General features: G+C 41.7%; 1 protein-coding gene across 8 annotated transcripts in view; it reads right to left on the bottom strand.

Annotated features, from left to right (window-relative positions):
- Window positions 1–25,941, bottom strand: part of kaznb (kazrin, periplakin interacting protein b) — a 112,667-nt gene that overhangs the window by 58,200 nt on the left and 28,526 nt on the right. For 7 of the 8 annotated variants that reach the window (XR_008829706.1, XM_056397190.1, XM_056397182.1 and 4 more), the window contains one exon: window positions 8,669–8,876. Coding sequence is in view for 7 of the 8 variants with exons in the window: in XM_056397190.1 (XP_056253165.1) it covers window positions 8,669–8,876 (208 nt within the window). In the remaining variant the exon portion in view is untranslated. Of the gene's footprint in view, window positions 1–8,668; window positions 9,374–25,941 lie in introns of those variants that run through there. The other variant, XM_056397207.1, reaches the window with a different exon arrangement.

Consider the following 25,941-nt stretch of genomic DNA (forward strand, 5'->3'; position numbering starts at 1 on the left):
GTAATTGGAAACAACCTGAGCGCTCTGTGGAATGCCAATAGAAAGTAAACAACAAGGTGTGTTTTGAAGTGTGAACCATCTGTTGTAGTCTGGGAGAAGCAGTGTGGAGATACAATATGGGAAATCAATCACGACTACTATATGCAGGCATACTGCATACTCTGACAATGGCAGCAATAAAAATAATTTATGATTGATTAATCAATTCAAAATATAAAAAGTAAAATATATCTACCATAATTTCCCAAAGCCCAAATGACATCTTCAAATTGCTGTTCGGAGTGACCAATTAAATTCAAGGATACAAAACAGCAAAAGAAAGTAGAAAATTCTCACATTTAAGAGGCCACAAACTAGCGAATGCTTATGCTTGACAAACCATGTATTTGATTATTTAAATAGTGTTAGTTGTACAAAATGAAATGTTAGAAAAATGTTTCCCTGAGCCCAAGTTCACATATTGAAAATGCTTCTGTCCATTCAACAGTTCAAAAACCAAATATCTTTATTTAACATCAATGTCATAATCTGACAAAACCAGTAAATTTTACATTTACGCTACTTAAACGCCAAATCATTCCTCAGCAGAGCGGTCTGCGCCGAAAGCTAGTTACCAGCTAAGTTACAAGCCAGTAGTGGGGAGCACCCAAATGGCGGGAAGGAGATAACACTAGAAACAGTTTTTAAAAAATTAGAAAAAGCCTTTTATTTTTCAGTTGGTTAATTGACAAATTGTTTGATCTCTGTTTGAGCAAGTAGCGCTTCGGTACTAATTGTGCAGGGCACTATGTGACATGGCAGGCACATAAGTTGACATCTTGACTTAACACTCTGTAGAGGAATGTAATGTAAAAGTAACTCTTTGGTTATATGAAAGTTTGAACTTAAATCCTGTAGTTTACCCGTCAGGATGTCCCTTAATTTGCCGTTTATGGCTTGTCTGGGTGTTTTAAAGCGCAGAGTATTGTCCCAATGTTCAGGATGTCTTCAGCTCATCAGTCTTGTAAGAGGCCTGCACGAACCAGATGATTCAGAGAAGTGTTCTGCTTATCCTCTCCTATGCTGGAATGTCACGCTCTACGTCCTCTGGATACACGGGGGGTGTTCTGCACTTCCTCAAAACTCATTTTCCTCCATGCCCAGTCCATTCTCTTCTGGGAATGAATTTAAACTGCAGCCAAGGCAACAATATGTACCAGCAGCAATAAAGAAAGTCTCTGCTGCTGAAGCAATGAGGCATCTTAATAGGATGAGCTGAGACTGTTGTGAAGGCAACCAGGCTTCCTCTCCCTCGCTGTCTGTCTCCTCCTCTCTCTCTCTGAGAGTTGTTGTTTGAAGTTTGAACTCAACAGGGATTTGGATGATTTAAGGTGAAAACAAAGGGTTTTATGTGTAGAGTGGAGGCTACACGGAGATGGAGGAGTTGGGTTCTTAAAGACAGATTGTTATCTGTACCTCCCGCTGCGAAGCGGGCACCACAACACCCAGGCAAGTGGCCTTAAAACACCCCACTTGGGGGAAGTATACTAAACACTCTGTAAGAGCTCTTTTTTGTCTCAGTGCAGATGTACAGAGAATCCTTCACACTCATGAGTCCACTGGGTGTCGTTAATGGAGACATATCCTCCACCACATGAGAGTCTGCTGCCTCTGTCAGGCTTTCACACAGACACCTGTACTACCACCAGACCTCAACACAGCTCCATCCCAGCTCTCTGTGTCCTGTACTACCTGAGTCAGAGTCAACCAAATCCCCTGATATTCAGCTGCTTGTTGCAAGTGTACCGGCGTACTCGATGAAATATCCAGTGGGTCCATAAAACACAATCAAGAAGCAATAATTCACTCAGTCTGTAACATGAATTCTCTACTCTTGACATATGGTGGTGATAAGTACATGATACCCACTGAAGGTATGCAGACCTCTTATGCCGTCACGTGCTACAGTCCCATTTCCTTTTCTGGGGCAAAAACCATTAGTACTTTGCTGCATGCGAAGTTATGATGAGGGGCCATGTGAAGGAAATGGGGGAGAAAAGTATCCTAAGAGGATAACGGTACAATAACGGTGAGGAATATCCTCATTTGTCAGTTCCTCTCTTTACTCCCCAGCCATTAACAGCCAGTCTTATAATGTGCTTTTAACCCGAGTCATGACCTACACACAGGGAATCCATATTAAATATCGTCTCCATCTAAAATCATCTGGGAAACAAAGACTGTCATGAGCCACTGGGAAGGAAATAGTCAAATGAGCACTTCAGCTTTCATGAATCAAATTAGCATAGGGAGACATATCAGTCGCGCTGATAGGAATAATATCATCTCAGAGGCAGGGTGTCGAACCGGAAAGCAATTCAATGCTTAGTGTCACGGTTAAAGTACTCCTCAGTTCTCCTTGAATTGGCTTTCACTGACTTGCTCTGTGAAGTTTCATTCAGATAAAGCTCGCCTGGAAAATTTAAGTGCAGAGGAATGTCTGTTGGAGATGTACCCTGTCTTAGAGTTGGCATCCTTCTTGCTTTGCTGGTTCTGCTCCACTGCCTGTCTGGCTGATTTTTTCGCGGGCTCATTCTCTCCAAGGTGGCAGTTTACATCAGGTGCTGCATGGTGAGGGCGCCGCGGCCATCTGCCACCCAAACCGAAGGAATGCCATGACCAGCTGGTGCGCGGGGCAGCACTTCTGTCACCTCTGTCACCTCTGCCAATAGACCTAACACACACTGGGGTTAGCTGTCATCTGTCAACTCTGACCCTTTATGAATGCTACGACATGACATCTGTAGCGCGCCACAATGCCCTCCTGGTGAACCACATACTTGGAAAGAATTCAGAGCTTTTGAAACAATACAGGCCAGCTTCTTCTGCCCCTGTATGGGCATGAAAGTGAGTATGTGCCGCCGAGCTGTCCTCGCTGCACCCTAAGGCAGCCAAATTCAGGAGTGGAAACTCTGTCGCGAGTCAAAGTCCACGGGGCTTCTGCTCCCACTGACAGCCTGCGCAGCGCTGTCAGTTCATTACTGGGACTTGCATTCCATTACAAAGCAAAACTAATAACCACAGAGTCATTATTTATTTAAGGTCATTACCAACCACTGGAGAGCAAAGGCTGCCAATGTACCAGTAAGTACTTCTAAGCCCTCAGCTATTAAGAGCAGATACACTCAACTGAAATTGAAAAAATACTGACGACAAAATAAATTAAAGACTTAATGAAAAAGGAGCTTAACTATGAGGTAAATAAACACTGCCTTAAAGATGGGTCATATTACTTAATTTATTGCTTACACTGTATGGAACTGTAATATCCCTTTTGATTGATTTCAACTTGCTTTGTTGTGGCAGTTTGCTTTGATTGGCATATGTTGCCATTTTTTTTTTTAACTATCCTTGACATATTAATGTAATTATACACTCAATATAATGACTACATAATCAGTATTAGTCTATATTTAATTTCCGCCGTGTTCCAAGAAAGGAATGTGATAAAAATGTCATAAATTCCCAATTTAAAAAGTGAGCTGTAAGCCATTAGTTTACCATCATTTAAGAGGAAAATGAGGTCTTTAGCTCTAACTATCACATCACTGTCTCGGTCTTTGAGATGTCTGCCGCTTCTCCCAACCGTAGAACGAATCCTCCCACCCACCACTGCCGGTATTTTCATCTGGCACTGGAGCCCCAGGAGTCCCCACTGTGCCATGATTAGTTCTTTTACTGGAGGAAGTCAGTGAGGAAGAGGAAGAGAGAGGGAGAAATGTTAAGGGAGTACAGCGCTGCCTCTCTCTAGCTATTGTTTGGACACAGTTCCTCTCACGCTGCATTGACCACAGACAGGGCGTGGCTGAGGGAGGCCAGGCAGGGAATATTAGGAAGGGCGGGTGGAGGGGGTGAGGTATTCGGATGGTGGTGGATACAGGGGGAAGGTTAGAGTGCATTGCATACTTTCTCTGCATGTGAACAGCGAATAGGAAGGCGGGTGGTCCCTGGAGAGTGTTACAGAGAGAGAAAGAGAAAGCGCTGAAGTGGGTGGGATTTTGCCCCTGTAGTTTGGCGCTCTGTTCTCAGCCCTGCTCATGTGCACGATGAAGTAATGAGAGACCCGGGGCCTCTGACAAACTCAGGCCAGATGGGGAGAGGATTCTTCCCACAATTACTCTGCAGCAAAGAGACTTAGAGCCAGTGCAGCTTCTCCTCTACGGAGAAAGGATAATCACTGCGTCTTTTAAGAGAATACTTAATCAACAGTGTTTTACAGCAAGCTGTACAGTTTGGAGGATGTCTTCAAAGGTTTCAGCTGCGTTACCTTCCTCTATCCCTGAATATGGGTATCCTATCCTGCCATGATTCAACAGTTGCTATAATAGAGTTATGAAATTGGAAGCCGCTGATTCTGAAAGTTTTTTTTCCTATTTATTTTAAAATTCCCATTTGAAGGTTTACTTTTAAGAATATTTTCAGTGTTCCACATCATCTTGTACAGACATAAAAGAGGGGGAAAAAAACAGGAGCGCATCTTTGCTTAGTAAGAAAAAGGTAAATGTGCCTTTGTAAAAAGTCACGCTCACCAAACAATGGTGCTCTATGGAGTCAAGGTCCATGAGTACTGCAAACAAGAAGGAAAAGGCACTTTGAGTTCTGGGCATAATGAAAAGCCTTTAATATTGCAGGAGTTACACCAACTCTTGATACCACAGAAACACTGTAGACTCTGCTAGATAATCTGAAAATACTGTAGTATGGCTGTGTAAATTTGCTCCTCAGAAATCATGTTTTTTCTGTGATGTTGTGTTAATACTAGACAAACAATGAGCCTCTGACACTGGCTGCACGTGGAAGGATATAGATGCCTTTTCATGATTCAGAACACTTTGTCACTGCAACCAAACGCTCAGCTCGAGTTGCCAAATTCATCAAAAACTGACCCAAAATCCAAAACTGAACTGCTTCAAACTGCTGAATGTTTCATCACGTTTTTGAAAAGCGTAATCATCGGCCTCCGCTTGGCTTTTGGCTCTACACACAACAGAGTTTTCAGTTCTGTTAAGCTCTCCTTGAGAGTTCCAGTTGACCTCTGTTACATAGTTTTATGTTTTGTACCTTTGATTTTCTGACAATGAACAACATCTGACATTCAAACACAGTTGCTCATTTTTTGTACTGATGATTCAGCTGGATGAGATTCTTACCGATTCAAGCCTTGGAAGTGCATCAACTGCAAGTCACAGAGTATTATCTACAGAAAATGACATTTACATCCATAACCCTGGACATGTGAAATAACTCCTCCCGATTTGCGTTGCTATGGGTCTAACCTTGAGCCCCTTATTTTACCTTGACAGTGACGGACAATAATGCTCTCGGACAGTTGGAAAATAAGAGAATTCATACTTATATCACTGCTTCACCCTTTGTGTCAAGCACATTGTTGCCCTCCTTTAAAGCAGCCCAGAGTCATCCATACTCCCCGTGCTGTATGAGTCACTAACAGCTGCCTTACAGTTGTGTTTTAGAAAGGTTTATGGATTAGTATTGGCAGACTCCCATGAGTCCGTGATGAGCACTTTCTCACCAGCCGACTGCAGTGCACTGATCTACCAAGAGTGTAAATAATGTAATATCCCATAAGGTTAGCGCACATCGATTTTAGAGGACAAAATATTTTCCTTCTGTTCCCTGAGACAAATTGAGTGCAAGGTAGATATGTGGTTTTTTTTTTTTCCCTCACAAGTCAGACGGACATTAGGTACGGCAGCACTGGAGGTGATTGGTGGTGAAACATCAGCGTCGTTTAGGAATGTTAAACGTGGCCTTGACATCAATGTGATGGATTAAGAGAAAGGGCCAATAATGAAAGGGTGTCATCACTCGGCGATGAATACATTACTGTCAATGGCCTGAATAAAAGGAGGCAGGTTGATTGTAACAGTCAAGCAAAGACCTTTCCATTGACTGTACTATACTATAAAATGAAGACATACAAAAACACTCTTTTGTAAATAGAGATATGCTTGGAGAAAAATGAATAAAAAGCAAATCGTAGTGACGTTCATCCTGATGTAGTGACTAGAAATCTTGGGTGATTTAATCTCTTGTCCCTCGTGATTAGTTCAGTAAGAACAGACTCCAAGGCCAACAGCTACAGCATTCTCTAGTGCCATGTTTATAGCCTTATTGGACATCTGTCAGAGATGTTATTGACGCGCCGCAAGGAGGGGAAACATAGCAAAAAATTAGTGACATTTTGGCTCAGTGTAATGTATTTACAGGAAGACAGGTCATGCATATTAAAAAACCTTGTCTGTGCGGCTGCTTTGATCCTGCACAGGGCAGAGCCAACAAATGGACTAACAAACAGCCTGGCCTGGAGAGGGATACACACCTAAAGAACATTTAATCTCCCTAAGCCTGTGGACGCTGGCTCATCACACACCAAACTGCCTAACCGGAGAGATCTCCCAGACGAATCATCTTAAACTCAAAATCTTAAGAAAACATCCTTAAAGCTAAGAGGTTCTCGGGCTCATCCCTCTTTAAGCAGGGGAGGTGAGCATTAATTTGTCAGTTTCAAGTAAAGGAGGGAGGTGCGGGATGGAATGTGTGGCTGTGTTTGGCTTGATCTGTCACCTGACTGCTGGCCTGGCCTCTGGGAACAGGAAGTATGACATCACTGCCCTGACATTCAGGAATGTGAGGCCGCCTGTTCACACTGCAGAAACTGAGAAAGAGAGCAAGGAGGATGGACACAACATAACATATCCCTACCCTAGCACTAACACTAACACCAGCATAACCCACTGTAGCCAAGTTATTCCATCTCTGAAGACTAAGGGCCATGTTCAGACCAACTTAAGCCCTGTGTGGAAAAAAATGCCACTTCACTGATGCATTTTTGTCCAAGTTATTCAGCAAATAACTTGAACCTGGCTCAAGTTTCAATGGTCAAACTTAAACCAGCAAAGGCTGAGACATCCTGACTTTTAGTCCCTTGTATGCTTCAAGCTCCAAAATCACTGCAGGCAAAGTTTCCCATGATGCAACTTTATAGCATCTTTTCATTAAACCCTCCCTTCCTGGTAAACTCCCACATCTTTCTAATGCCACACCACCAAGATTGTTAAACAGGCTTCCTGAATTTATCATCTCCAAGCCCAAACTGAGACAACCCTGCTGACATCACTGTGGCACCATGTGTAAAATTAGTGGGGCACCCCTTTAACTGCATCTTGTCAAGACACAGAGTTAATAATTCCTGATGATGAGCACAACCTACACTCTGAAAGAATGCAAAATACATACGGTAACCATTATGCACACATGAACGCATGGTTAGAAACGAGTGCATCATCGCTCTTAAGCCACATTTCACACAGATCAGCCGTCAGCCTTGAGCGCCAGCAGCAGATAAGAGGAATCACCTGCTGCTGAACTTCATAAGCCCAACACGGGGAGCCATTTAATGGAGGCTGACAGCGAACTGCTTGGTAGGGTATGATCTCAAAAACCCACAGGCTTCTGAACGTATCCAAGTCAAATGCAGGACACAGACACCCCGAGGCAAAAGACCCTGCAACTTGAGGTCCTTTTCTTCTTCTGTGGCCTTTTCAGAATTTCAGCATGTCGAACTTGCTGTCCACGCATGCTATGAAAAGTTTAATCTGTCACGTCATCCTGTATTCTGTTGGAAGCTTTCAATATGTCAGGACTAATTAGCTGCTCAATAAATGGATGTGATTACTAACTGTGGGTTTTGCTGTTCAGTTCACATGACAGGGCAACAGGCAAACAAGAACCCCCCCCCCCCCCCCCCAGCTCTTGTTCCAATCAAACTAAATAAAACTGATCATTAATGAATCCAAGATGTCAGCTATTCTAAAAGTAGCTTACCAGAATGTGTCGTAAGAAGGTTTAATCAGGCACAGGCCGTCGTCTTACACAAACTGAAGCAATCATAAAATAGGCGTAAAGATGAAAAGTACAAACAAGCATCATTAGTCATGCAACAACTAAATATAAAACAATACCTTTTTCGTGGTCTCTAAGTTATCACTTATAGCAGAAAGCATGGCATGAGGCCAGATCAAATTATTTTTGCGTCAATGAAGTCAGAATGAGCAGTCGCTTGAAAACATCAGTTTAAAGCATTTACAGGTTAAAAGCATCACATCCAGCTAAGTAACGGTGTCATGGTGTCGCCAGCTCCTATCTCAGATGTTGGCATACAGTTCCTGGGCCTACAGTGCAGTTTAAGACTCCTTGCCAGACTCGGGGAGAAAGTCGAGAAGGAGCCAGAGCTGGATGGAGTGCAGCCCCAGAGGAGCCCAACTGCTGCCTGGGAAACCAAACCCGGACAGGCTCTGGCCCACGCTCTCTAACCCCAACCCCTCCCATGTAATAACAAAACTCAGTCTGTCTCTTGTTCTTTTTCCTTTCAGTGTGCTGCCTTTTCCACTGTCCTTCTGGTGTGGAGTTTAGGGGAAAAATAAGTCAGTGGTCGAATGGGAGGGATGATTTTAGGCTGCCCTCTGCACATTCCCCAGATATTTCCCACTGTTGATTTCAAAACAGTCACACATGTTCATGTTCTCACTCTCAAACACACACACACACACACACACACACACAAAGCAAGGCAAGGGATCGAGCACACACATGCTGTGACACTCACCCCGGTAGTGGAGGCTGTCATCGTGGTGGTTGTGCTGGTGGTGGTTCTCCAAGGCAGGGGGGCTGCTGGCACCCAGCTCTGCCAGTCTGCGGCTGGTAGCAGAGAGCTCGGAGCGGAGATTGGTCACTTCCTGACTGGCGGACTGGATGGCCCCATCAATCCTCTGTGCCAGCTGTTTGTTGTCTTCCATCATTTTAAGGATTTTCCCCTGAGGACCAAATCCACACAGAGCAGCATGGTGTCAAGTGGAGCATTAGAGGGGGTGAAGCTAAGACCCTCTTATCCCCCTCTGCTCCTCCTTCTCCTCCACCTGTGCTTCTTCTCTCACAGTTTACTTTGCACATATACAAAAGAAAAAAGAAAAAAAAAGAAAGATAAAAAGCCAAAACGCCGGTCCCTCTCCTGGTTTCCGCTCAGCAGCACAAAGATGATGTCTACCTGTTACTGCGTAAAGAATAACATCTGTGTGACCAAGCACTACACAGTCAGGGAAAGCATGTGTGCCTGTGTGTGGAGGGCAAAGGAGAAAAGAAATGAGCACTTAAAAAAGAGAGAGGAAGAGTGAAAGCAAAGAGAGCGGAGAGAGAGAGAGAAAAAAGACGGAGGAGAAAAAGAGATGCAGCCCAGCAGGCGGAGGGGAAAGTGAGTGCTCCCGCCAAGGAGAATGTGCTGTGAGCAGCTGCTCTCAGAGAGGACCCAGCACACACTGAGATGACATGCAGCCTTTTAAATGGACTGTACCATGTGCTGGAGGACCAGGGGAGAGGTGGGGGGGACGCAGATGGACTGAGCTGCTCTCGAGCAACTCTCTAACTACAGTTGTGTATCCCACACCCTATGGAGTCTGTAATGAGTTAGCAATCAGATCTGTAATAGGGGAAAAGTACAGATTGTTTCTTTCTACTTCATCCTCTCTCCATGTCCCTGCACTAAGAGGTTGGCAGCAGTATTAAACCCTTTGACGAGCACTTGTCAAACCCTCTATATCTTTTCACTCCAACTCCCACTCTCCCTTCCTCCCTCTCGCTCGCTCACACACCCGCTGTCTTTTTGTCTCTCCCACCCCCTCTTTTTTTTTCATGCCATTATATATTCATCTCTTTGTCCTGGGAAAGCTCACCCCCACATCGGTGGAAGGGGAAGGGGGCTGGCTCAAGGCGCCCAAGGGGAAAACATTTCAACACTGAGAGCAAACTTAGGAGAGGACAGAAGCACAGACCTCTAATGGGCTGAACACAAAGAGGGGAGGCCCGGAGAATTACAATCGAGCTGTGGCGAGAACGTAGAGGAGCTTTACTTCTTCTCTACCAAAAACAGTTGGAAGGATTATATTTTAGCTTATCCATGGGCCCTGCAAACAAACAACACCGCCATCAGTTCTTATCTGTACAGCTGTAAAATTCCATTACACGCACAAAAGGTTAGAGATTTGGGATGGGGGGGTGGGGGTAGACCGTTCATCTTAACTTAAAACAATCTTGGATATTGCTGAGCCATCAAAACTTTGAATCTGCATTTGACATTTAATTTCCCAAGTAAGAAAACACATCCTGTGTTTGGCAAGAAACTGAAGTAGATGAGTGATACATCACTCAGATTCTGTCATCTGTGGCTTGGTTGATAACGGCTCAACGCTCATTGGTATTCACACAATGGCAGGCAGAGACATACAAAGATGGCACAGCAAGCTTGAAAGACTGATGACTGAATGAGACAGACAATTTGCTAGTCGCACCAGTGGTTTGCTCACTGCACCCCGCTTTGTAATGAAGTCTGTACAGTAGCAGTGTTACAGATAATCTGCGGCTATCAGACAGGGAGCCATTAGTGTGGCCTCAGCTGGCCTACTTCAGCCCATCAGCTCTTGTACGTTGTACAGTCAGGGTTGAATGATAGGACAATATAAACCCAGGACTACTTTATGGCAATGTTGGTTTTACAAGATTTTTGCATTGGTGAGCATCTTGATAAGTCAGATACTTCATAACCTGAAAACACTTTAATATTATATTACAATACTAATATCTATCACTAGAAAGGCACAAAATAATATAAGACTGCCCACAACAAGGGTACACCGCTTTGTTAGGACGCAAAAGTTACCAGAAGTAGTGGACTGACCGATCGACCAATATTACCATCGCTGTTAGCATAATTAAAAATCATTAATAATGACTGATTTTATCCTATTGTTCATCACCAGTGCACATACAGTATCATGACAGGGATTCTCTTGCTGCATGTCACTGTTTGTTTCGCCTGGTTTCTCCATCTATCCTCTCTCTGTCTCTCTAGTCTCTTTTGAGCACATAATCCTACTGTCATGTCTATCAGCATCTCTGCTGTTCAACTCACAACTAATGATCCACAAACAGGACAATTATTACACATACTAGAGGAGATCTACACAAGCACTGGCACGTTTGATCACATCACGCTAACAGATCATTATCATCGTCTAGACAGTCACATCACTGTCCCCGATTAGTGCATTGGCCCTGATTTGTAGATGATTAGCAAAAGGACAAATGTAGCACAGCCTGTGACACGGGGCCTCCGATTTTTACTTTACACAGATGGCTCCTGTTATTCCTCTGCAACTGGTTTTCTTAAACAATGTCACAGCTGAAGTTTTCCTTCATGTGAAACCACAACCACTGTCTGCTTTCAGCGATATGGGCCAGGACTTTCATACGCTTAACTGTGGAATGCAAGGAAATGAATGATTTCAGGGTCAAGGGTCGGGATGTGTCCCAGATAAACATCAATAATCACACACATACTTTGAGGATGCACAATTGTGGCGTGTCCAAAACACACAAAGTCCTCCTCTGTATGTATGTATGGTCATGGCAGAGACCTTAGATCAGTACAGGAACTTGGCTGACTCCCTTAAAATAACGAGCTCTCCCACCAGTGCTTCTATGGATTTGGCTCACTTTTCCAAACTTGGCCGAGTGTTTGTGTTGTTAGTTTGCTTACTTGTTTGAAGCTATTAATGGGAAGTTTAATTAAGTGTGCCAAGGGTGTGCAGTTAAAAAGAGGTATTGATAAACAGTCACCATGACTGTCTGCCTGGGTTAATTGAATATCGACTAATCCTCCACACGCTTGAATGCTTTCCATTTTTTCCCAATAGCAAAGTGATATAATGCCCTGCTCAACTATTTATACAGGTCTTATCAGGGGCCTGGGGAAAATATCCACTCGACTAGACTAACTAACTAAAAGAAAGATGTAGTACCTGTCAGGGTGTATGAGTATAGTTTTATGTGTGAATAGGAGGGGGTGGGGAAGGTGTAAAACTGAAGACTAGAAGGAAAATATTTTTTAAATGGTTGAGTGTTATGTCAGCTGAATGATGTGTTTGTAACTCCGTGCCTGGGTACGTATATGCATACATGAGCCGTGAAGAAATCAGGAACCATGTTTCACGGATTCATTTTCATCAGGGCAATGATGTGAGAGCAGGAAGGTCCATCAGGGTGCGAGCGAACACTTAACCCTCAGACCTCCGCAGTGTGTTGGCCAAGGACTCTTCACACATCGCTGCCTGGTGGCACATAGTGGAGGGTTAAATCTTTCCCATCAAACCGAGGCCATTTGCTGAGGAGCGATACTTTATAAAGAGAGTGCATTGTTGAAATAGACACATGAGGTGCAACCAGGCTGGGGGGACTTGAAAGAAAATCCCATGAGTGTGCACAATCTGCAGGATCTAAATGCGTAGTAACAACTCAAGTTGTGGCTGTCTCCTGGGACTGATGCTGAGATGCGTGAGTAAGAGGATAACGTCTAAGTTAGCCACACGCCACTGATGCTACAATGTCGTAACTTCACTCCAATGTAAACCCAAGATTTTCTCTAAGCTTAAAAGCCCATGCATTTACCACCTGCATGTGCTCTCCCTCCTGCCTCACTTTATAAAGCTGACATGGCTAATATGTTAGCATATACGTTTAAGTAATCATACCCTGGTGTAGTTTGTTTATAGCCTTACATTAGCTCTTTACTTCTGGCGATTGTATTTAGGCTTGAAAAATCAGAAAAGTGGTGTTCTTTTGTGAAGATTATCCTAACTAAATGTGTAAATATCATAAACTTTTGTTTGTCATAGAGTCTATTTTCTGATCCAAAAGCCAACGTAAAAATTTCACTGCTTTTTTGTTGAGGGAACCAGGGTGATGCTAACTTCCAGGTTGGCCTGCAAAAATGCATCATCCCTGCAGCACAAACCTCATTTATAAAAAGAGCAGATCTATTAGATCAGAATATTTGGGGATCATACCATGGTCAAGTAATAACAGACCTCGCTGTTTAACTGACATGAGAATGACAAAGATTGCTCCCTAGGAATTAGGCCCCTTCAGTATACAGGGATCATCTGTAGAGAGCTTTATTACAGCAGGCTGCTAACATTATGTTTGTTTATGTATTGAGATAGACAGCATGTGTAGTTTCCATATAGACCTATTCTGAATCTGAAGTTTCACAGGCTGCAGTTCTGAATTTTTAAATCTCAGTATGTCAAAATGTTCAGCCTGCTGAGGACTGAAAGAAAACAGCAGGTTTCAGGACATTTTATTCTGGAAATAACAGCAGTCTCAGTACACAGCACTCTGTCTGCCAACATCATAGAGTACAAGAGTTTTGATTCTTTACTTATAGGCAGGTTAATTGGCACCGCATTTGGATTTTACTTTTGTTCATTCGCGGCCAGCGAATGCCTGTGTGAAACAGAGGGAAAAAAACAGAAAAAAAGCGCTTGCACGCAAGCGTTTCGGTAAGAGTGTCCTTACCAAAGTTACAAAATTAAACAAGTGTTTCCTGTGCAACTACCTCTTGCTTTCCTTTGCCAGCATCCGTGACAAACAAGGCACTTCTGACAAAATGGTTTTTGTCAGTCGAATCGAACACAACACCAGTTCCCCACAGCAATAAGGCAGTGCTACTGCATGAATACGAGTTAAGATGGTTGATTATTCTATAGAGTATATTAAAAGAAAGGATATGTGCTCTGTGTAAGTAAAGGGCAACTGTGCATTGTTTTAAATGACTAGTATAAAAAGATCATCAAGTGAACAGAACAAAAGAGTTAAAACTATAGAAAGTAGAGGCTCTGTCACATGCAGTTCACTGACTGCACAGAATGCAGATTTACCAAATGCAAATGTCACAGTTGGAAAGAAAAATTGGCTATTTATGTCTGTGCAAGTGACGGAGGGAGAAAGCCTTTGGCCCTGTGTGGTGACACACAGGGACAGAGAGGCATTGATGGAGTAAACAGTGAATGGCAGGGAGCGGAAACGCAATTCTTTCTCTCCCTCTCTGTCACTTTCTTTCTCTTTACAGTCCTCTCACTCCACAAGCTTTCTAGTTAGCTGCTTACTTTTTGTCAATAATGGGAAAATTTTGACCACGTGGAAAGTGTCTTTGGTTTCACCACACAGCGTAAATTAAAGCAGCTATAGTCAGTATCTTTATACGAACAATGGATCACGCTGTTGCATGTAACGTCAAAGGCGTCACACGTAGTGATGAACCCGCAGAGACTCATTGCACTTCCTCGTAACTCTAATGAGCATCTTTTAACTCATTGTTCACTCTCCACTGCTTTTATCTGTGTCGTTTTCAGCCACAGCAGATATTTTCAGTGTAAAAGCTGAAAATAAACACATTGTACGCTACCTACTCAGCACCAAACAGTGGACAAAAGAGAGTTAGCAACTAGCTGGTGAACGTAGCGGAGCATGTAACAACCAGAGCTAAAAGGAGAGCGACTTTTAGATTTAAATTCAGAAACACAACGACAGATGAATGCTAATGTTGCTACCTATGTGCTGGCTGTGTAAATATGCAAATGTTTACTAACTTCATGATAAAAAACTTTATAAAGCACTGTGTTTCTGCTTGTTTCGGTCACCCCAACAGGGCCAAAAAAAAAATCAGGTTTAATAAACAAAACAAGACAATTAATTGAGGGCAGTCATCAAGAACAAAACATTAGCAATCCACATGAGTTTAAAAGACAGACAGTGAGTGCTGTTTATTTTTATTTTTTTTAAATCATTAAAAATCACAAAGGGGCTGGGTGGAAAACTTGTGCATGAGTCAAAGGAGGCTGCCTTTAGTTTTCTAACTGTATTTAACAGGAACAATTTGCTGTAGCTACATATTTGTGGCGGCCCTCACTTGTATGTAACACTTACCTGCCCAGGGTGCAAAGGCTGGGAAGGATCATTTACAATCACAAAAGCTTCATTCATTGTATTTAATTAAGTCTCACTAGTTTTATTTGGGTTTTCCTTAAAAATCTGTCAGTCAAAGAAGCTGAAATGAACAATTAGTTAGATCTTATACAGGCATTTGATCACAAAGTAATTCTTCTCATCCCTTCATGCCGAGCTATCAAATAGAACTGTATTAAGTCCAACAAGCTTCATATGTCACCATACGCACTGTGGTCTTTAGCCACTGAATTCTCATTCAAACCTTCAGCGGGGTGCCATCCACAGGTTGCTGTACTGTAAAAAGCAGCAGCTCCAGTGCTCTGTGGCTTAAACTTTGGCAGCTAGGTAAACTCTGATCCCTGAAGCTGCCCTACGGAGGCTGAGATAAGACCTGGAGAGAAGCAGCTATTATCTGCTGTCAAACTCAGCGTGTGTGTCACCTCCAAAGTCCTCCCCAAGTTCCACCCCAACGCCTTGCAGCCACGTCCTTCTCCCATCTCTGATAGTCTGGTAATAATAAACAGGTTGACAGCCTCTCCACTTGGAGATAACGGTCGACACAGGGTTGCGGATGAACTGCGCTGCCAGAGGCCTTGATGTTTCGAGATAAAGGCTTGTCTGCAAGTCTCCGAGGGAATCGAAGGGAGAGAGGATGCAGGGATGTTGAGGAAGGGGGGTGTTTGGCTGTGATGAACTTCAAGACCTGCGGGATGGGAAACACACGTCTGATAATGGAGATTCAAACTAAAAAAAAATAACATTCCTACTCAACCTCCTCACCACTGAGACCCATTTTGCTTCTTGCCTCATTTCCCCACAATCTCACTTCTGCTCCCTGCTGGCTGTTTTCTGCCATTGCTTTTTCTGCCCCAGGCATATTTTTATCTTCAGACTTGAACGTGTGAACACGCAGAGCTGAGTGTTGCAGTCATCTCTAACGACTCGCACATCATGATCAGATCATGGAGTCAGTGTAGATACAAAAGGTGTGTGTTTTGCATGAGGTGCTACACACTCAGCTACTTCGCTGCTGTCTAATTGAGTTCGTCACCCCGTCATTGTTCTGCACACTCTTCTGCAGGAGGCACAATTACACAGTGATGGTGAGAGAATGACAGATGCGCCTATAGCTCGCAGGGGAGATGAGAGAGATAGCTGACAGTGCTATAACCATCAACATAATTAAAGTGTCATTTGAATGAAACCAAAGTAACATGGAATCATCGGGGCAGCTAGTGGAAGCTTTATCACAGTCTTTATCCTTGACAAAAAAAAAAAAACAAAAAAAAACTACAGGTTATAACTATTGACCAGCTGTTCAATAGAGCAAAGGAGCTGTCTCTGGGTAATGCTGCGAGGGGATATCTCTCAAGGTAAAACCTTTTCTACAACACACGGAGAACCTCATTCACTGCCAACCCGTCCTGCATCCATCCATCTTTCCCTCTTTTCTTTTTCTCAGAGCAGACGAGTGATTTTCAGCGAGCAACTGCGGTGGAAATCACCCTGACAGAGCTCTCCCTGTTGATTTATGATATACGTTTAGTTATTTATTGGCTAATCATGGCGGGCTGCTGAGAGCAGGTTAGAGTGCACCCCCAGGAAACAACCGGGCAAGCCTTGGATAGAGAGATGAAGTGGCAAAGCTACTGTCTGGCTTTTTCTGTGAATAGCAGAGAGTTTGGGAGATGTTTGTTTTCAAGGCTACATATTTCATCTTCAATTAATGGCAGAAAGGAAGATAATTTAAAGAAGTAGTTCAAGATTTTGGGAGATATACTTATTTGCTTTCTAGCGGAGAGGAAGATGAGAGGATCAATACCACCCTCATGTAAATGATGTAATGTAAAAGGCTGTTAGCTTAGCTTAGCACAAAGACTAGAAAACATGGGAATGAAATCAAATCCATTTCGTAGCAACTCTGAAGCTGACAAATAAACACATTATATCTAATTTCTTCACACAAGCTGTACAGACATGAACATGACATCGAACCTCTCATCAAATTCTCATCAAGTGCATTTCCCAAAATGTCCAACTATTCCTTTAAGTGACCAAAGCTATTGACCAGCATAAAGTAACAGCTGCCACTGCAGTCAGCAATGAAAGCACTCCGCATTTTAGCTGAGACCAAACAGGAATTTTCTGCACCAAAGAAGACCACAGCCAGGATTACTGTAGCACTGCAGGCAAATAACTGACAGACAGGTTTAGGAAGGCAAAAAAAGCTTTGCAGCACTGAGGACAGATTAATCCATGTCTGACGGAGCGCTGTTTCAGTACAGTGTATTGATAAGGAGCTTATCCCCCTTGTTGGTGCGTGTAAAGGCACATCTGCAGAGCCTATTGATTAAGAGACTCATCTCACTATCATGTGTTCCCACTCTAGAGGACAGTTCCAATGAATAGCAACACTACAGACAATGATCACCGCTTTATCGCTGTCCTTATGCAGCTACTTTGTATGCACGTCAATACCCTGTACACTTTTTCCAATTTCTTCACGTCTACCTTGTCTGCTTCTTATCAAAAATGCTTAATGCAAGCAGTAAAAACCTATTCTTGTCCAATTACTCGTTCAGTAATGTCTTTAAGCTCTAATTTTGTGCATAAGATGACAGAAAGAATAACAGTATTGCAAAAGATTATCACATAATAGAGAGAAATTCTTATTTCATTGTTAAACACACAATAACAGCCCCGTGGCATCAAAGGAATTCAAAATTGTTCCCAAGTCCTACAAGTCGCTATGTACTGGGAATTACTTTCTTTATTTGCTAAAGCTAATACTACAAGATATGACATTTGTTGGAACATGTTGAAAAATGAGCATCAAGGGAAGCGGAGAGAAAGATAAATAAGGCAGAGAAATGGAAGGGCACCGGGACGGTGTGAGAGACACAAGGTTCAAGCCAAAACATGTGAAGTTGCGAAGTCATTTATTATATTTCAACATTTATCTCTGCGAGCAAGAGGCGAGTTATCAGGACGACTAAATTGAAAGACATTCAAGCGTGCAGTAGAGAGTCAGTAAAAGGAACACTGATGACCAGACCGGCACAGGCTCGCTCTGTATTCCAGGCTTAGCATACTGTTCTGCCTTTTCAAGCACATATATGCATCACACACACACACACACACACACACACACACACACACACACACACACACACACCTGTGATCACATACATATGCACACACACACACAGATAGCTCAAACATTAAAATGCAAAAGCAATTAAACGCAAGCCACAATAGTGCCGAAGAAGTGCCAACCTGACAGAAGGACTTTGATTATTTTAATTAGAGCAATATGGCTGACTCATCCATGAATATAACTGAAGGAAAAGAAGGTTCATTTCCCTGACTGAAAACCTGTTTTAGACTAAAGCTACAGTTAGAGGATACGACTACTTTACATATGCTTTAATGCAAAAGGTCGAAGCACTTATGTAAATGTGTTTGGAGAGACAAACTGTGCTGATGAGCTACTTTTGTATTATGTCTTTTATTTAATGGCTCCAACTTATTCTAATTGTAAATGTATGTGATTTAAATGTGTTTAATAAGATGGCTCCTGCAGGAACTGGGAATTGCATTAATCTGCATGCTAAATTAGTTTGTCTGAATCCAAAATTTGTCTGGCTCAGGGAGCTGAGCCCTTGTAAGGGATTATAACAGGGTATTAATACTAAGATCCATGGAAAGCAAAACAATGTAAAGTTCCTTTCTGTTTCTGAAGATTTTGCATGTGGGCAAACTAATTACCATGGTATCATTTTGCAGTCATGCTGAATAAGTGAATTTGCTCCAGAGTATGTACCCAAGCAGTTTCCTTGCAGATATGTCCCTGTATTGTCCTTTTTGACTAAAGTGTTTCTAGTTGCAGTTTATTTGTGCACCTAATACAATTCAGTTTGAGTGCTTTATGTGTGCACAGGTGTTTGGGTTAATGTCTGCTGTCTTGCTGTTTATATACACGAGTATGTCAGGGAGAGGAGGAGAAAATGGAGATGCAGTCAGATGAGGTAAAGAGGGAGAGAATCAGGAAGGAGGAGGACAAAAGGAGTATTTGTTGATCACCATAGCTTAAAGCCACAATCTCAGGCAGTTTGTTTACGGAGGATAACAATCACATTGGATTTCGTTGGACTAGGAGTGTTTCAAGACCTAAAAACCACCTTTCATTACACAAGCCTTTTGAAAGCATAATGGTCTGTTTGCAACTCCCTGAAGAGACATCCCTTGCCCAAACATAAACCACAGATGAGGCGGAGAGAGGCTGGAGAGTACAGTGAGGAGCTGTTACAGTTAAATATACAGCCGCATAATTGGTACACCCTATGTTTGCAATTGCATCTCCTTGGATAAATATACAAAGTGTTCTCCACCCATTACCTCGCTGAGATATGTAAACTCTCAAATTTAATGTCACTTATAATCTAAATAAGGTGATGGAATATGCATTAAAGCGTATTATACTGTAAAATATTGGCTAAACCTGTATAATATTCATAGAATTGCAGAGTTGGCGTTGAGGTTCCATCATCTCAATGTTGTTTCCTGATATTTCCATAAAGATTTACCCATTTTCTGCCCCACTATAATATCTGGTACCTTACATTATCCCTTTCTCCTACTTCCCTAAGTGTACTAAATTGTTTTGCCAAATATGTTTTGCAAGAGATGCAATTGCTGCCTGGATTGCTATTCACCAGCAACGTGTTTTTCAAGTCCAAGTGTACCACATAGACTGATGGGAGGTAGTCGACGTGGATGGTGAAGGTCCAAACTGCATGTGGTTTGGGCTACTAAAACACTTTGATTTAAGTTAGATTAGCAAAATTGTGTTTTTTGGCCATGTATCATCACTTTTTAAGTTAATATGGTGAACAGGTTAGCAAACAGAATTGCTTATTACACATGCAGCAGTTAAGGGGCATCATTAAGGCATTCATTTGGAGTTGTGTTTGGCAAATGTGAATCCAATATTCAGTCTTTTTAAGTTGTTTTTTTTTTTGGTTTCTATGAGGGAAATATCATAAGCTGCTAAATGCGCAGCTATGTTCAGCAGCTAGTTGCCCACTGTATCTGACTGCTGTTTGGTGCTGAGAAGGTAGAGTAGCCTACAGGGGATTTCTTTTGCTGATTTCAACTGTGGCTGAAAATTACACTGTAAGAGTGGCGAGAGTGAACGAAGTGGCTAAACATGTTAATAAAAATATTACTCATGCTTCACTTACCACAACCTGATATTGTAGAAAAACAAAGTTCACTAATTGTTTTGCAAATACATTCATTAAAAACACTTTATCATTATAACAAGACTGAGATTCTGCAGCCACGCCAGCAGCTCTGTGAGGCTGTACTTGAGCTGCATGCTAATGACAGCAAACTAACATGCTCACAATGCTAACATTCTGTTGATTAGCAGGTATACTGTTTAGCATGTTCATCATTTGATGAATCAATTAGGATTCATCACATGAAAAGTCGACCATGACAGTCTGCACAAAATTTCAGCACAATCCACTCATTAGTTGTTGAAATATTTCAATCTGGACCAAAGCAATGGACAGACCGACATTGCCATTCACAGAGCCACAGCACTACGGTGGCTACAAACATAATCAGGAAGCGTTGTGTTTCTCTACATGGTTGAATTTATGCTTTGACCCTTTAAACTACAACATCACAAGCTAAAGTATTATTGTAAATACACTGCACTCTATAACAAATTGATTAAAATCCACCTCTTAAATAAAGCCTGAATTTCAATAACATCAGTAACATGCACTGACCCGACTGTTATCATCCCAGGATTTTGAATGGTTAACATAGTTTGCTTGTCTAAAGAAAACTAAAGGAAGCAGTAGGTGGGAGGCGTTTTAGCCATTTAGAGCAACAGCTTCCAAATTATTTCCTTTTTCAACAGTTACGCTTCAAATCAACCATGGCTTTGTTGAGCTACTCTGCATAGTGAACAAGCAAAATTTAACTTCTTTCACGTTACCAACAAACTGGAAACCTGCTGAGCCTCATTTTGCAGGAACCTGTTAAGGTTTATGGAACCATGAGAAGAAGTGATGTAATAAAAATGGAAATGTCCCGGAAAATAACTTGAGACTGAATCAAACAGAATATGTTAAACTTCAGATGTAAAATAGGAATAGTGATGACTTGACATAGTACATTAAGTATATCCTGGGAGCTCAAAACAAAGTTATTTGCATACAGTTTTTATGACAATATCGGCTGCCACCACAGACAAAGAAATATTGTTCACAATGTAGATCCTAATGCGGTTTGTGACATTTGTATTCATCTTTAAATGATAAAATTAAGCAAATTTAAGCCTCAGATGTGACTCCCTGAGTAATTTACAATTCATAACAGAAATATTAGAGCCTCACCTTGCCTCCAAAGGATAACAATTATAACTATTTTCAAAAGCACCTGCTTGGCAGTTTATGTCAGGGCTGCAAGAGGACAAGCATCACATTAAAATATCTTCTGTGGAGTTCATTAAAATACCATCTGCTCACCGAAAAATCACAAAGACTCATGACAGAGCAGAATGGCTCTTCAGGGAATAGTAAAAAAAATTTAAGATTCAGTAATCTGGCAATGGCGGTATTAAATGATGCATGATTTTGCATGCTGATAGGCTTTCAGTTGAGATCCCTGGAAACACGTTCTCACTGAAGCAGTCAAACTGCAATAAGTGGAGCATCCAGGCAGAGCAGAACGCCACAACCAGCCGGCACCACACACTAACAAATTCATACATGAAGAACCGTAGGAGAGTGTAAGAGGATTCAGAGTAGGAGTTGAGGAGAGCAGCCGAAATCATTCTTATGAATATTAACAAGGATGGGGAAGAACAAAATAGCACATTAAGAACATGATTCATTACACAAGAAGACGTACGCAGCACAATCAAACCAACTGCTCCTATTTTAATAATAGGCTTATAGAAACATACTGAAATTGGGTTTTTCATTATGAGGATTTGTGTTTGACATTTCTGATCCTATTTCCTGTATTTACACTTTGTCGTGCTTCCTCAGTTAATCTTTCCGTTTCAATGTTTGCGGCCTCTTTATGAATCTATCGTGTCCTGGCTCTGGTTCCCAGGGAGTGATGAGATGCAGTAGAGGGTGGTTAATATATGAAGTCAAAGTAAACACATTTAAATGAGCTAAATGTGAGAGACCCATGGAGAATCCCCAGAGATTTAAGCATTACAGTCCACATTTATACTTCAAGGTGTTACTGTAGGGTCTCTAAACGTAGGGTGTCATATGACATCATGTGCAGGCTTTACATGCTGACTGATGTAGCACTGCATTGTACACGCTTTCTCATGTAAACGTTGTGATACAGAGTAATTACATTTGCTGCACAAGAATATATAGGTTGATATTGGAGATGAAGGCAAGCTAAATTGTATTGCTTTATTTGGAGGGAGAATATTACCCACCCAATATTGCTGGAAATTGCCAAACCAGACATTAAGTCTGATATTGTACCCTAAAGTGTTACTTTCTCCAAACAAGTTAAAAATTCCCTTATGAAGGTGAACCTATTTTGCTTGTGTCTAACTAAAATCAACATTTTTGGGGAATCTGCTCAAATCAAATGTTATTTTCCTGACTCTGTTGCAGCAATCTGCCTAACTTTGTCTTGTCTCACAATACTAACACTCATTACCATAGAATTTCTAGAGTAAATATTAAAATGATTGTTTGTTGTCCTCACAGTCACAGCAAACACTATCAACACTGTATACACATACACAGAAAATACAAGCAAACCAAGCCACCTCATACACACCACTCACCATGTCTCGTCTCACGACATGCATATGTGTTTTAATAAAAAGGTGCACGAAAGCCATGCTAAAGAACACAGAAGTATGAAGTAGTCATACTGCTGGAAACAGACAAAATGACTGCAACAGAAAGTCTATGAACAGATGGGTTCATTACCTGTTCTGATAAAGTCAGATGCATTGGATCGGTACGCTGGTTAAAGTGATAGTAAAATGAAAAGTGACAGCATGTTATTTGATTTTCCAGTTCATGTCATACATTGAACGATGAATACAAACTACAACCACAAATCTTTTTTTTTTTTTTTTTTATGTTCTTCTTGACAAACTCAAATCTAATTTGACTGGCTTTGCTTTCTGTCCCACTTCCAAATCAACAAGAAATTTTGTAGAGAAAGTTGTAGAAGAAAAATTCTTTGCAAATGGCTTCATATGATATGTGTTAATTGTCTAGAGTTAGTAGCGGTCCAAAGATAAAGCTGAATGTGCCATTTCTTCTCATGAAGCTTTAAAACGTACAAAGCTGCTTCCAGAGGACAAACTAAATCACTAAAATACATTAAATAATTAAAGAGAACATAACAAAGTCTTATCTAATCTGCAGGATTTTAGCAGTCTGACTCAGTGTGTTTGTGGAACAACCACCTGGTGGTTGACTCTTCACAGGGCGCGACAGTGAACCACTGTGGCAGCACTCATGAGACGAGTGTAATGATGAGTAAAGGGGCTAATCCTAAGCGCCAGTGCTGCGGACTGGTGGTCTATAACACCCAGCGCCTCCTGAACCTGATTAACATGGGGTTGGATTAAAGCCCGATAGCCTCTTTGTTTAATTGCATTATTGCAGATTACACCACCAGATTACAAGACTGCGAGGTGGCAGACTGCGAACACTGTATGGTTTATAAGATTATCATCAGAGGGAGCAAGCTTTATGATCCATATGATGTGATCTCATGCAGTGTTTCTGTGTATTTTGATGTATTAATTACTGTGTTTGTGTTGTTTTGTAAACACTATACATAAAGTTTGAAAAACTCTTAAACAGCATGTCAACTTCTTTTGTTTCTATTATGAACTTTATTAATAGTAAAAATAAAAATAAAATAAAAGTAGTTTATATGGAAACTATACAATGACCAAACTATACCTTTTGGAAAAATGTGATTTTATTTTTGTGAAACAGTCAGTTAACAGTATATTGTAGGAAATACTAGAGGAAGGAAGACCATAGATAAAGATAATGCTATTGATACGTATCAATCACATGATATTAATTTAAATACAAAAGTGTATAATATAATCCATTATAATTAATAATTACATTGTATAATATTAAAGTAACTGAAGTAACTTACTCGCAATTCAAGTAAACTCTGCTACCTGCACAAAGGTGTATCATTTGACGGCAAATGAAAGTTACAGTCAAAGCATTTCACAACAGTGAACCTGCAGGTTGTCAAAGAAACACAAAGAACCAATCCAGCTCCAAGAGCCAAATTATCAGCAGCCAGACTGAAGGTGCAGCGGTCAAATCAAAAATCCTTGAAATGTGTGTTGGTTAAAAAAAATCAAGAAAACAAAAAACAAAAGGTGTGTGAAGCAGCTCTGGGCCAGATGCCCGCCTGGCCCGACTCCTCAGAGCGATTGCTTCTGGCAGGGAATCAGATAGAAAGGAGAGTCATTTATATTTCCTGCACCACCCCACAAGCTGTGGAGGCAGGGAGCATTTAAATCTCGTCTAAGGTCAACAGGGAACTCAATGGCTTTGATAACAACTATCCCATCTTTGATTCCACACTTTTTTTTTCACCTCTGCAGAAATTCTGCCTTTGATGAGAGGTTGTGTGAGAAGATTTAAAGTAAACAAGACTAGCCAGACGACCAACAAATAACTGTGTTTAGGTGGCTGTGCTGACATGTGGAAAAAGCTGAGATAAGGGAAACAAAAGGCATACCATTGTTGCTCCACGTCACATTAACGTCCCCACTCAAGTCTGTTGTGTACACAGAAACTGATGTTTTCTCGTGAATTATTCAGGTTTCAGTCCTGTGGAGGCCACTCCAGCAGCAGCAGCAGCAGCAGCAGCACCACCACAAGGAAGCTCACCTAAGACTGAATGGTAAATAGCGGACTAATAGCTCAGTTTGAGCTTTCTCTGAATGAGACAAAACAGAAACGAACTTGAAGGCGGGCTCACATATCTGCTGTGAAAATCTCTCCAGGAACTTTAAATTGTCTGTGTTTGGCAGAAGAAAGTCAGGGGGACGCATAGCCGACTCTAAGACTCCTGCGTAAGCAAAGTAATCCTAGACACTTATCCACATGAGCCAGACACAAACAACCCTACAACAAAAGGCCTGCAAAGAGCACAAACACTGTCTGTCACTCAAGAAGAGATTGACAGACAGAGGGGCCCTTTCATATCACCCAAACTCTCTCTGAAATTGAGGTGAGCACCTTTGATCTGCAGAAAGATGCGTGTAGTGATCCAGATCAGCTTTGTGACAGTGCTCAGGGTTTCCATAGAAACATGTGCGCACCCTAAACACGCCAGATTTAAACATCCTGAACCGCATCAACAGATGGCTTCTGCAGAGGATGAAGGATGATGAAGTCTCACAACCTGCCATGCATCAGTTCATCTGACCGAGGCCATACTGTCATCTTATAATACCCACGGTGGAAGTTTGATCCAGTGTACGACACCTCCTTAATATACAAAAATAGAATGTGTTTGATTGGATGAGAGATTACAGTGTGTGTACAATAATGAGACAGGGTCGGTAGGCAACACGAACAATGAATGCATTTGCCTCAGGAAAAACAATCTCATCCGTCATGCCATATCAGGAAATATAAATCTACACTGTCATTATATTCTACACTCAGGTTTGCCTAAGCATCAGCTGTGACAGACGTGTTTTAAAACCGTCTCTGCAGTTGCTCTGATACGGTCGTTTTTATGTGGAGTCATTAATCTTTTTTGTTCCCTTAGTGTTTCTGAGGGGGAAGAAATGTGGAAACTGGTGAGACAAATACCAGCTGAAACTGCAATTGTTAAAAAAGAGCAACCCCAGCTCTTTGAAGTCCAGCCCACTTCAGCTCGCACTGTAACACAAAGGATGTAACACTGAAATAGATGCAATGAAAAGCATTAGGGGTGGACCGATTTCCATACAATAGGGTCAAAGGAAAAAAATCTCAA

The sequence above is a fragment of the Seriola aureovittata genome, chromosome 2 (assembly GCF_021018895.1).
Source record: "Seriola aureovittata isolate HTS-2021-v1 ecotype China chromosome 2, ASM2101889v1, whole genome shotgun sequence".
NCBI lineage: Eukaryota > Metazoa > Chordata > Actinopteri > Carangiformes > Carangidae > Seriola > Seriola aureovittata.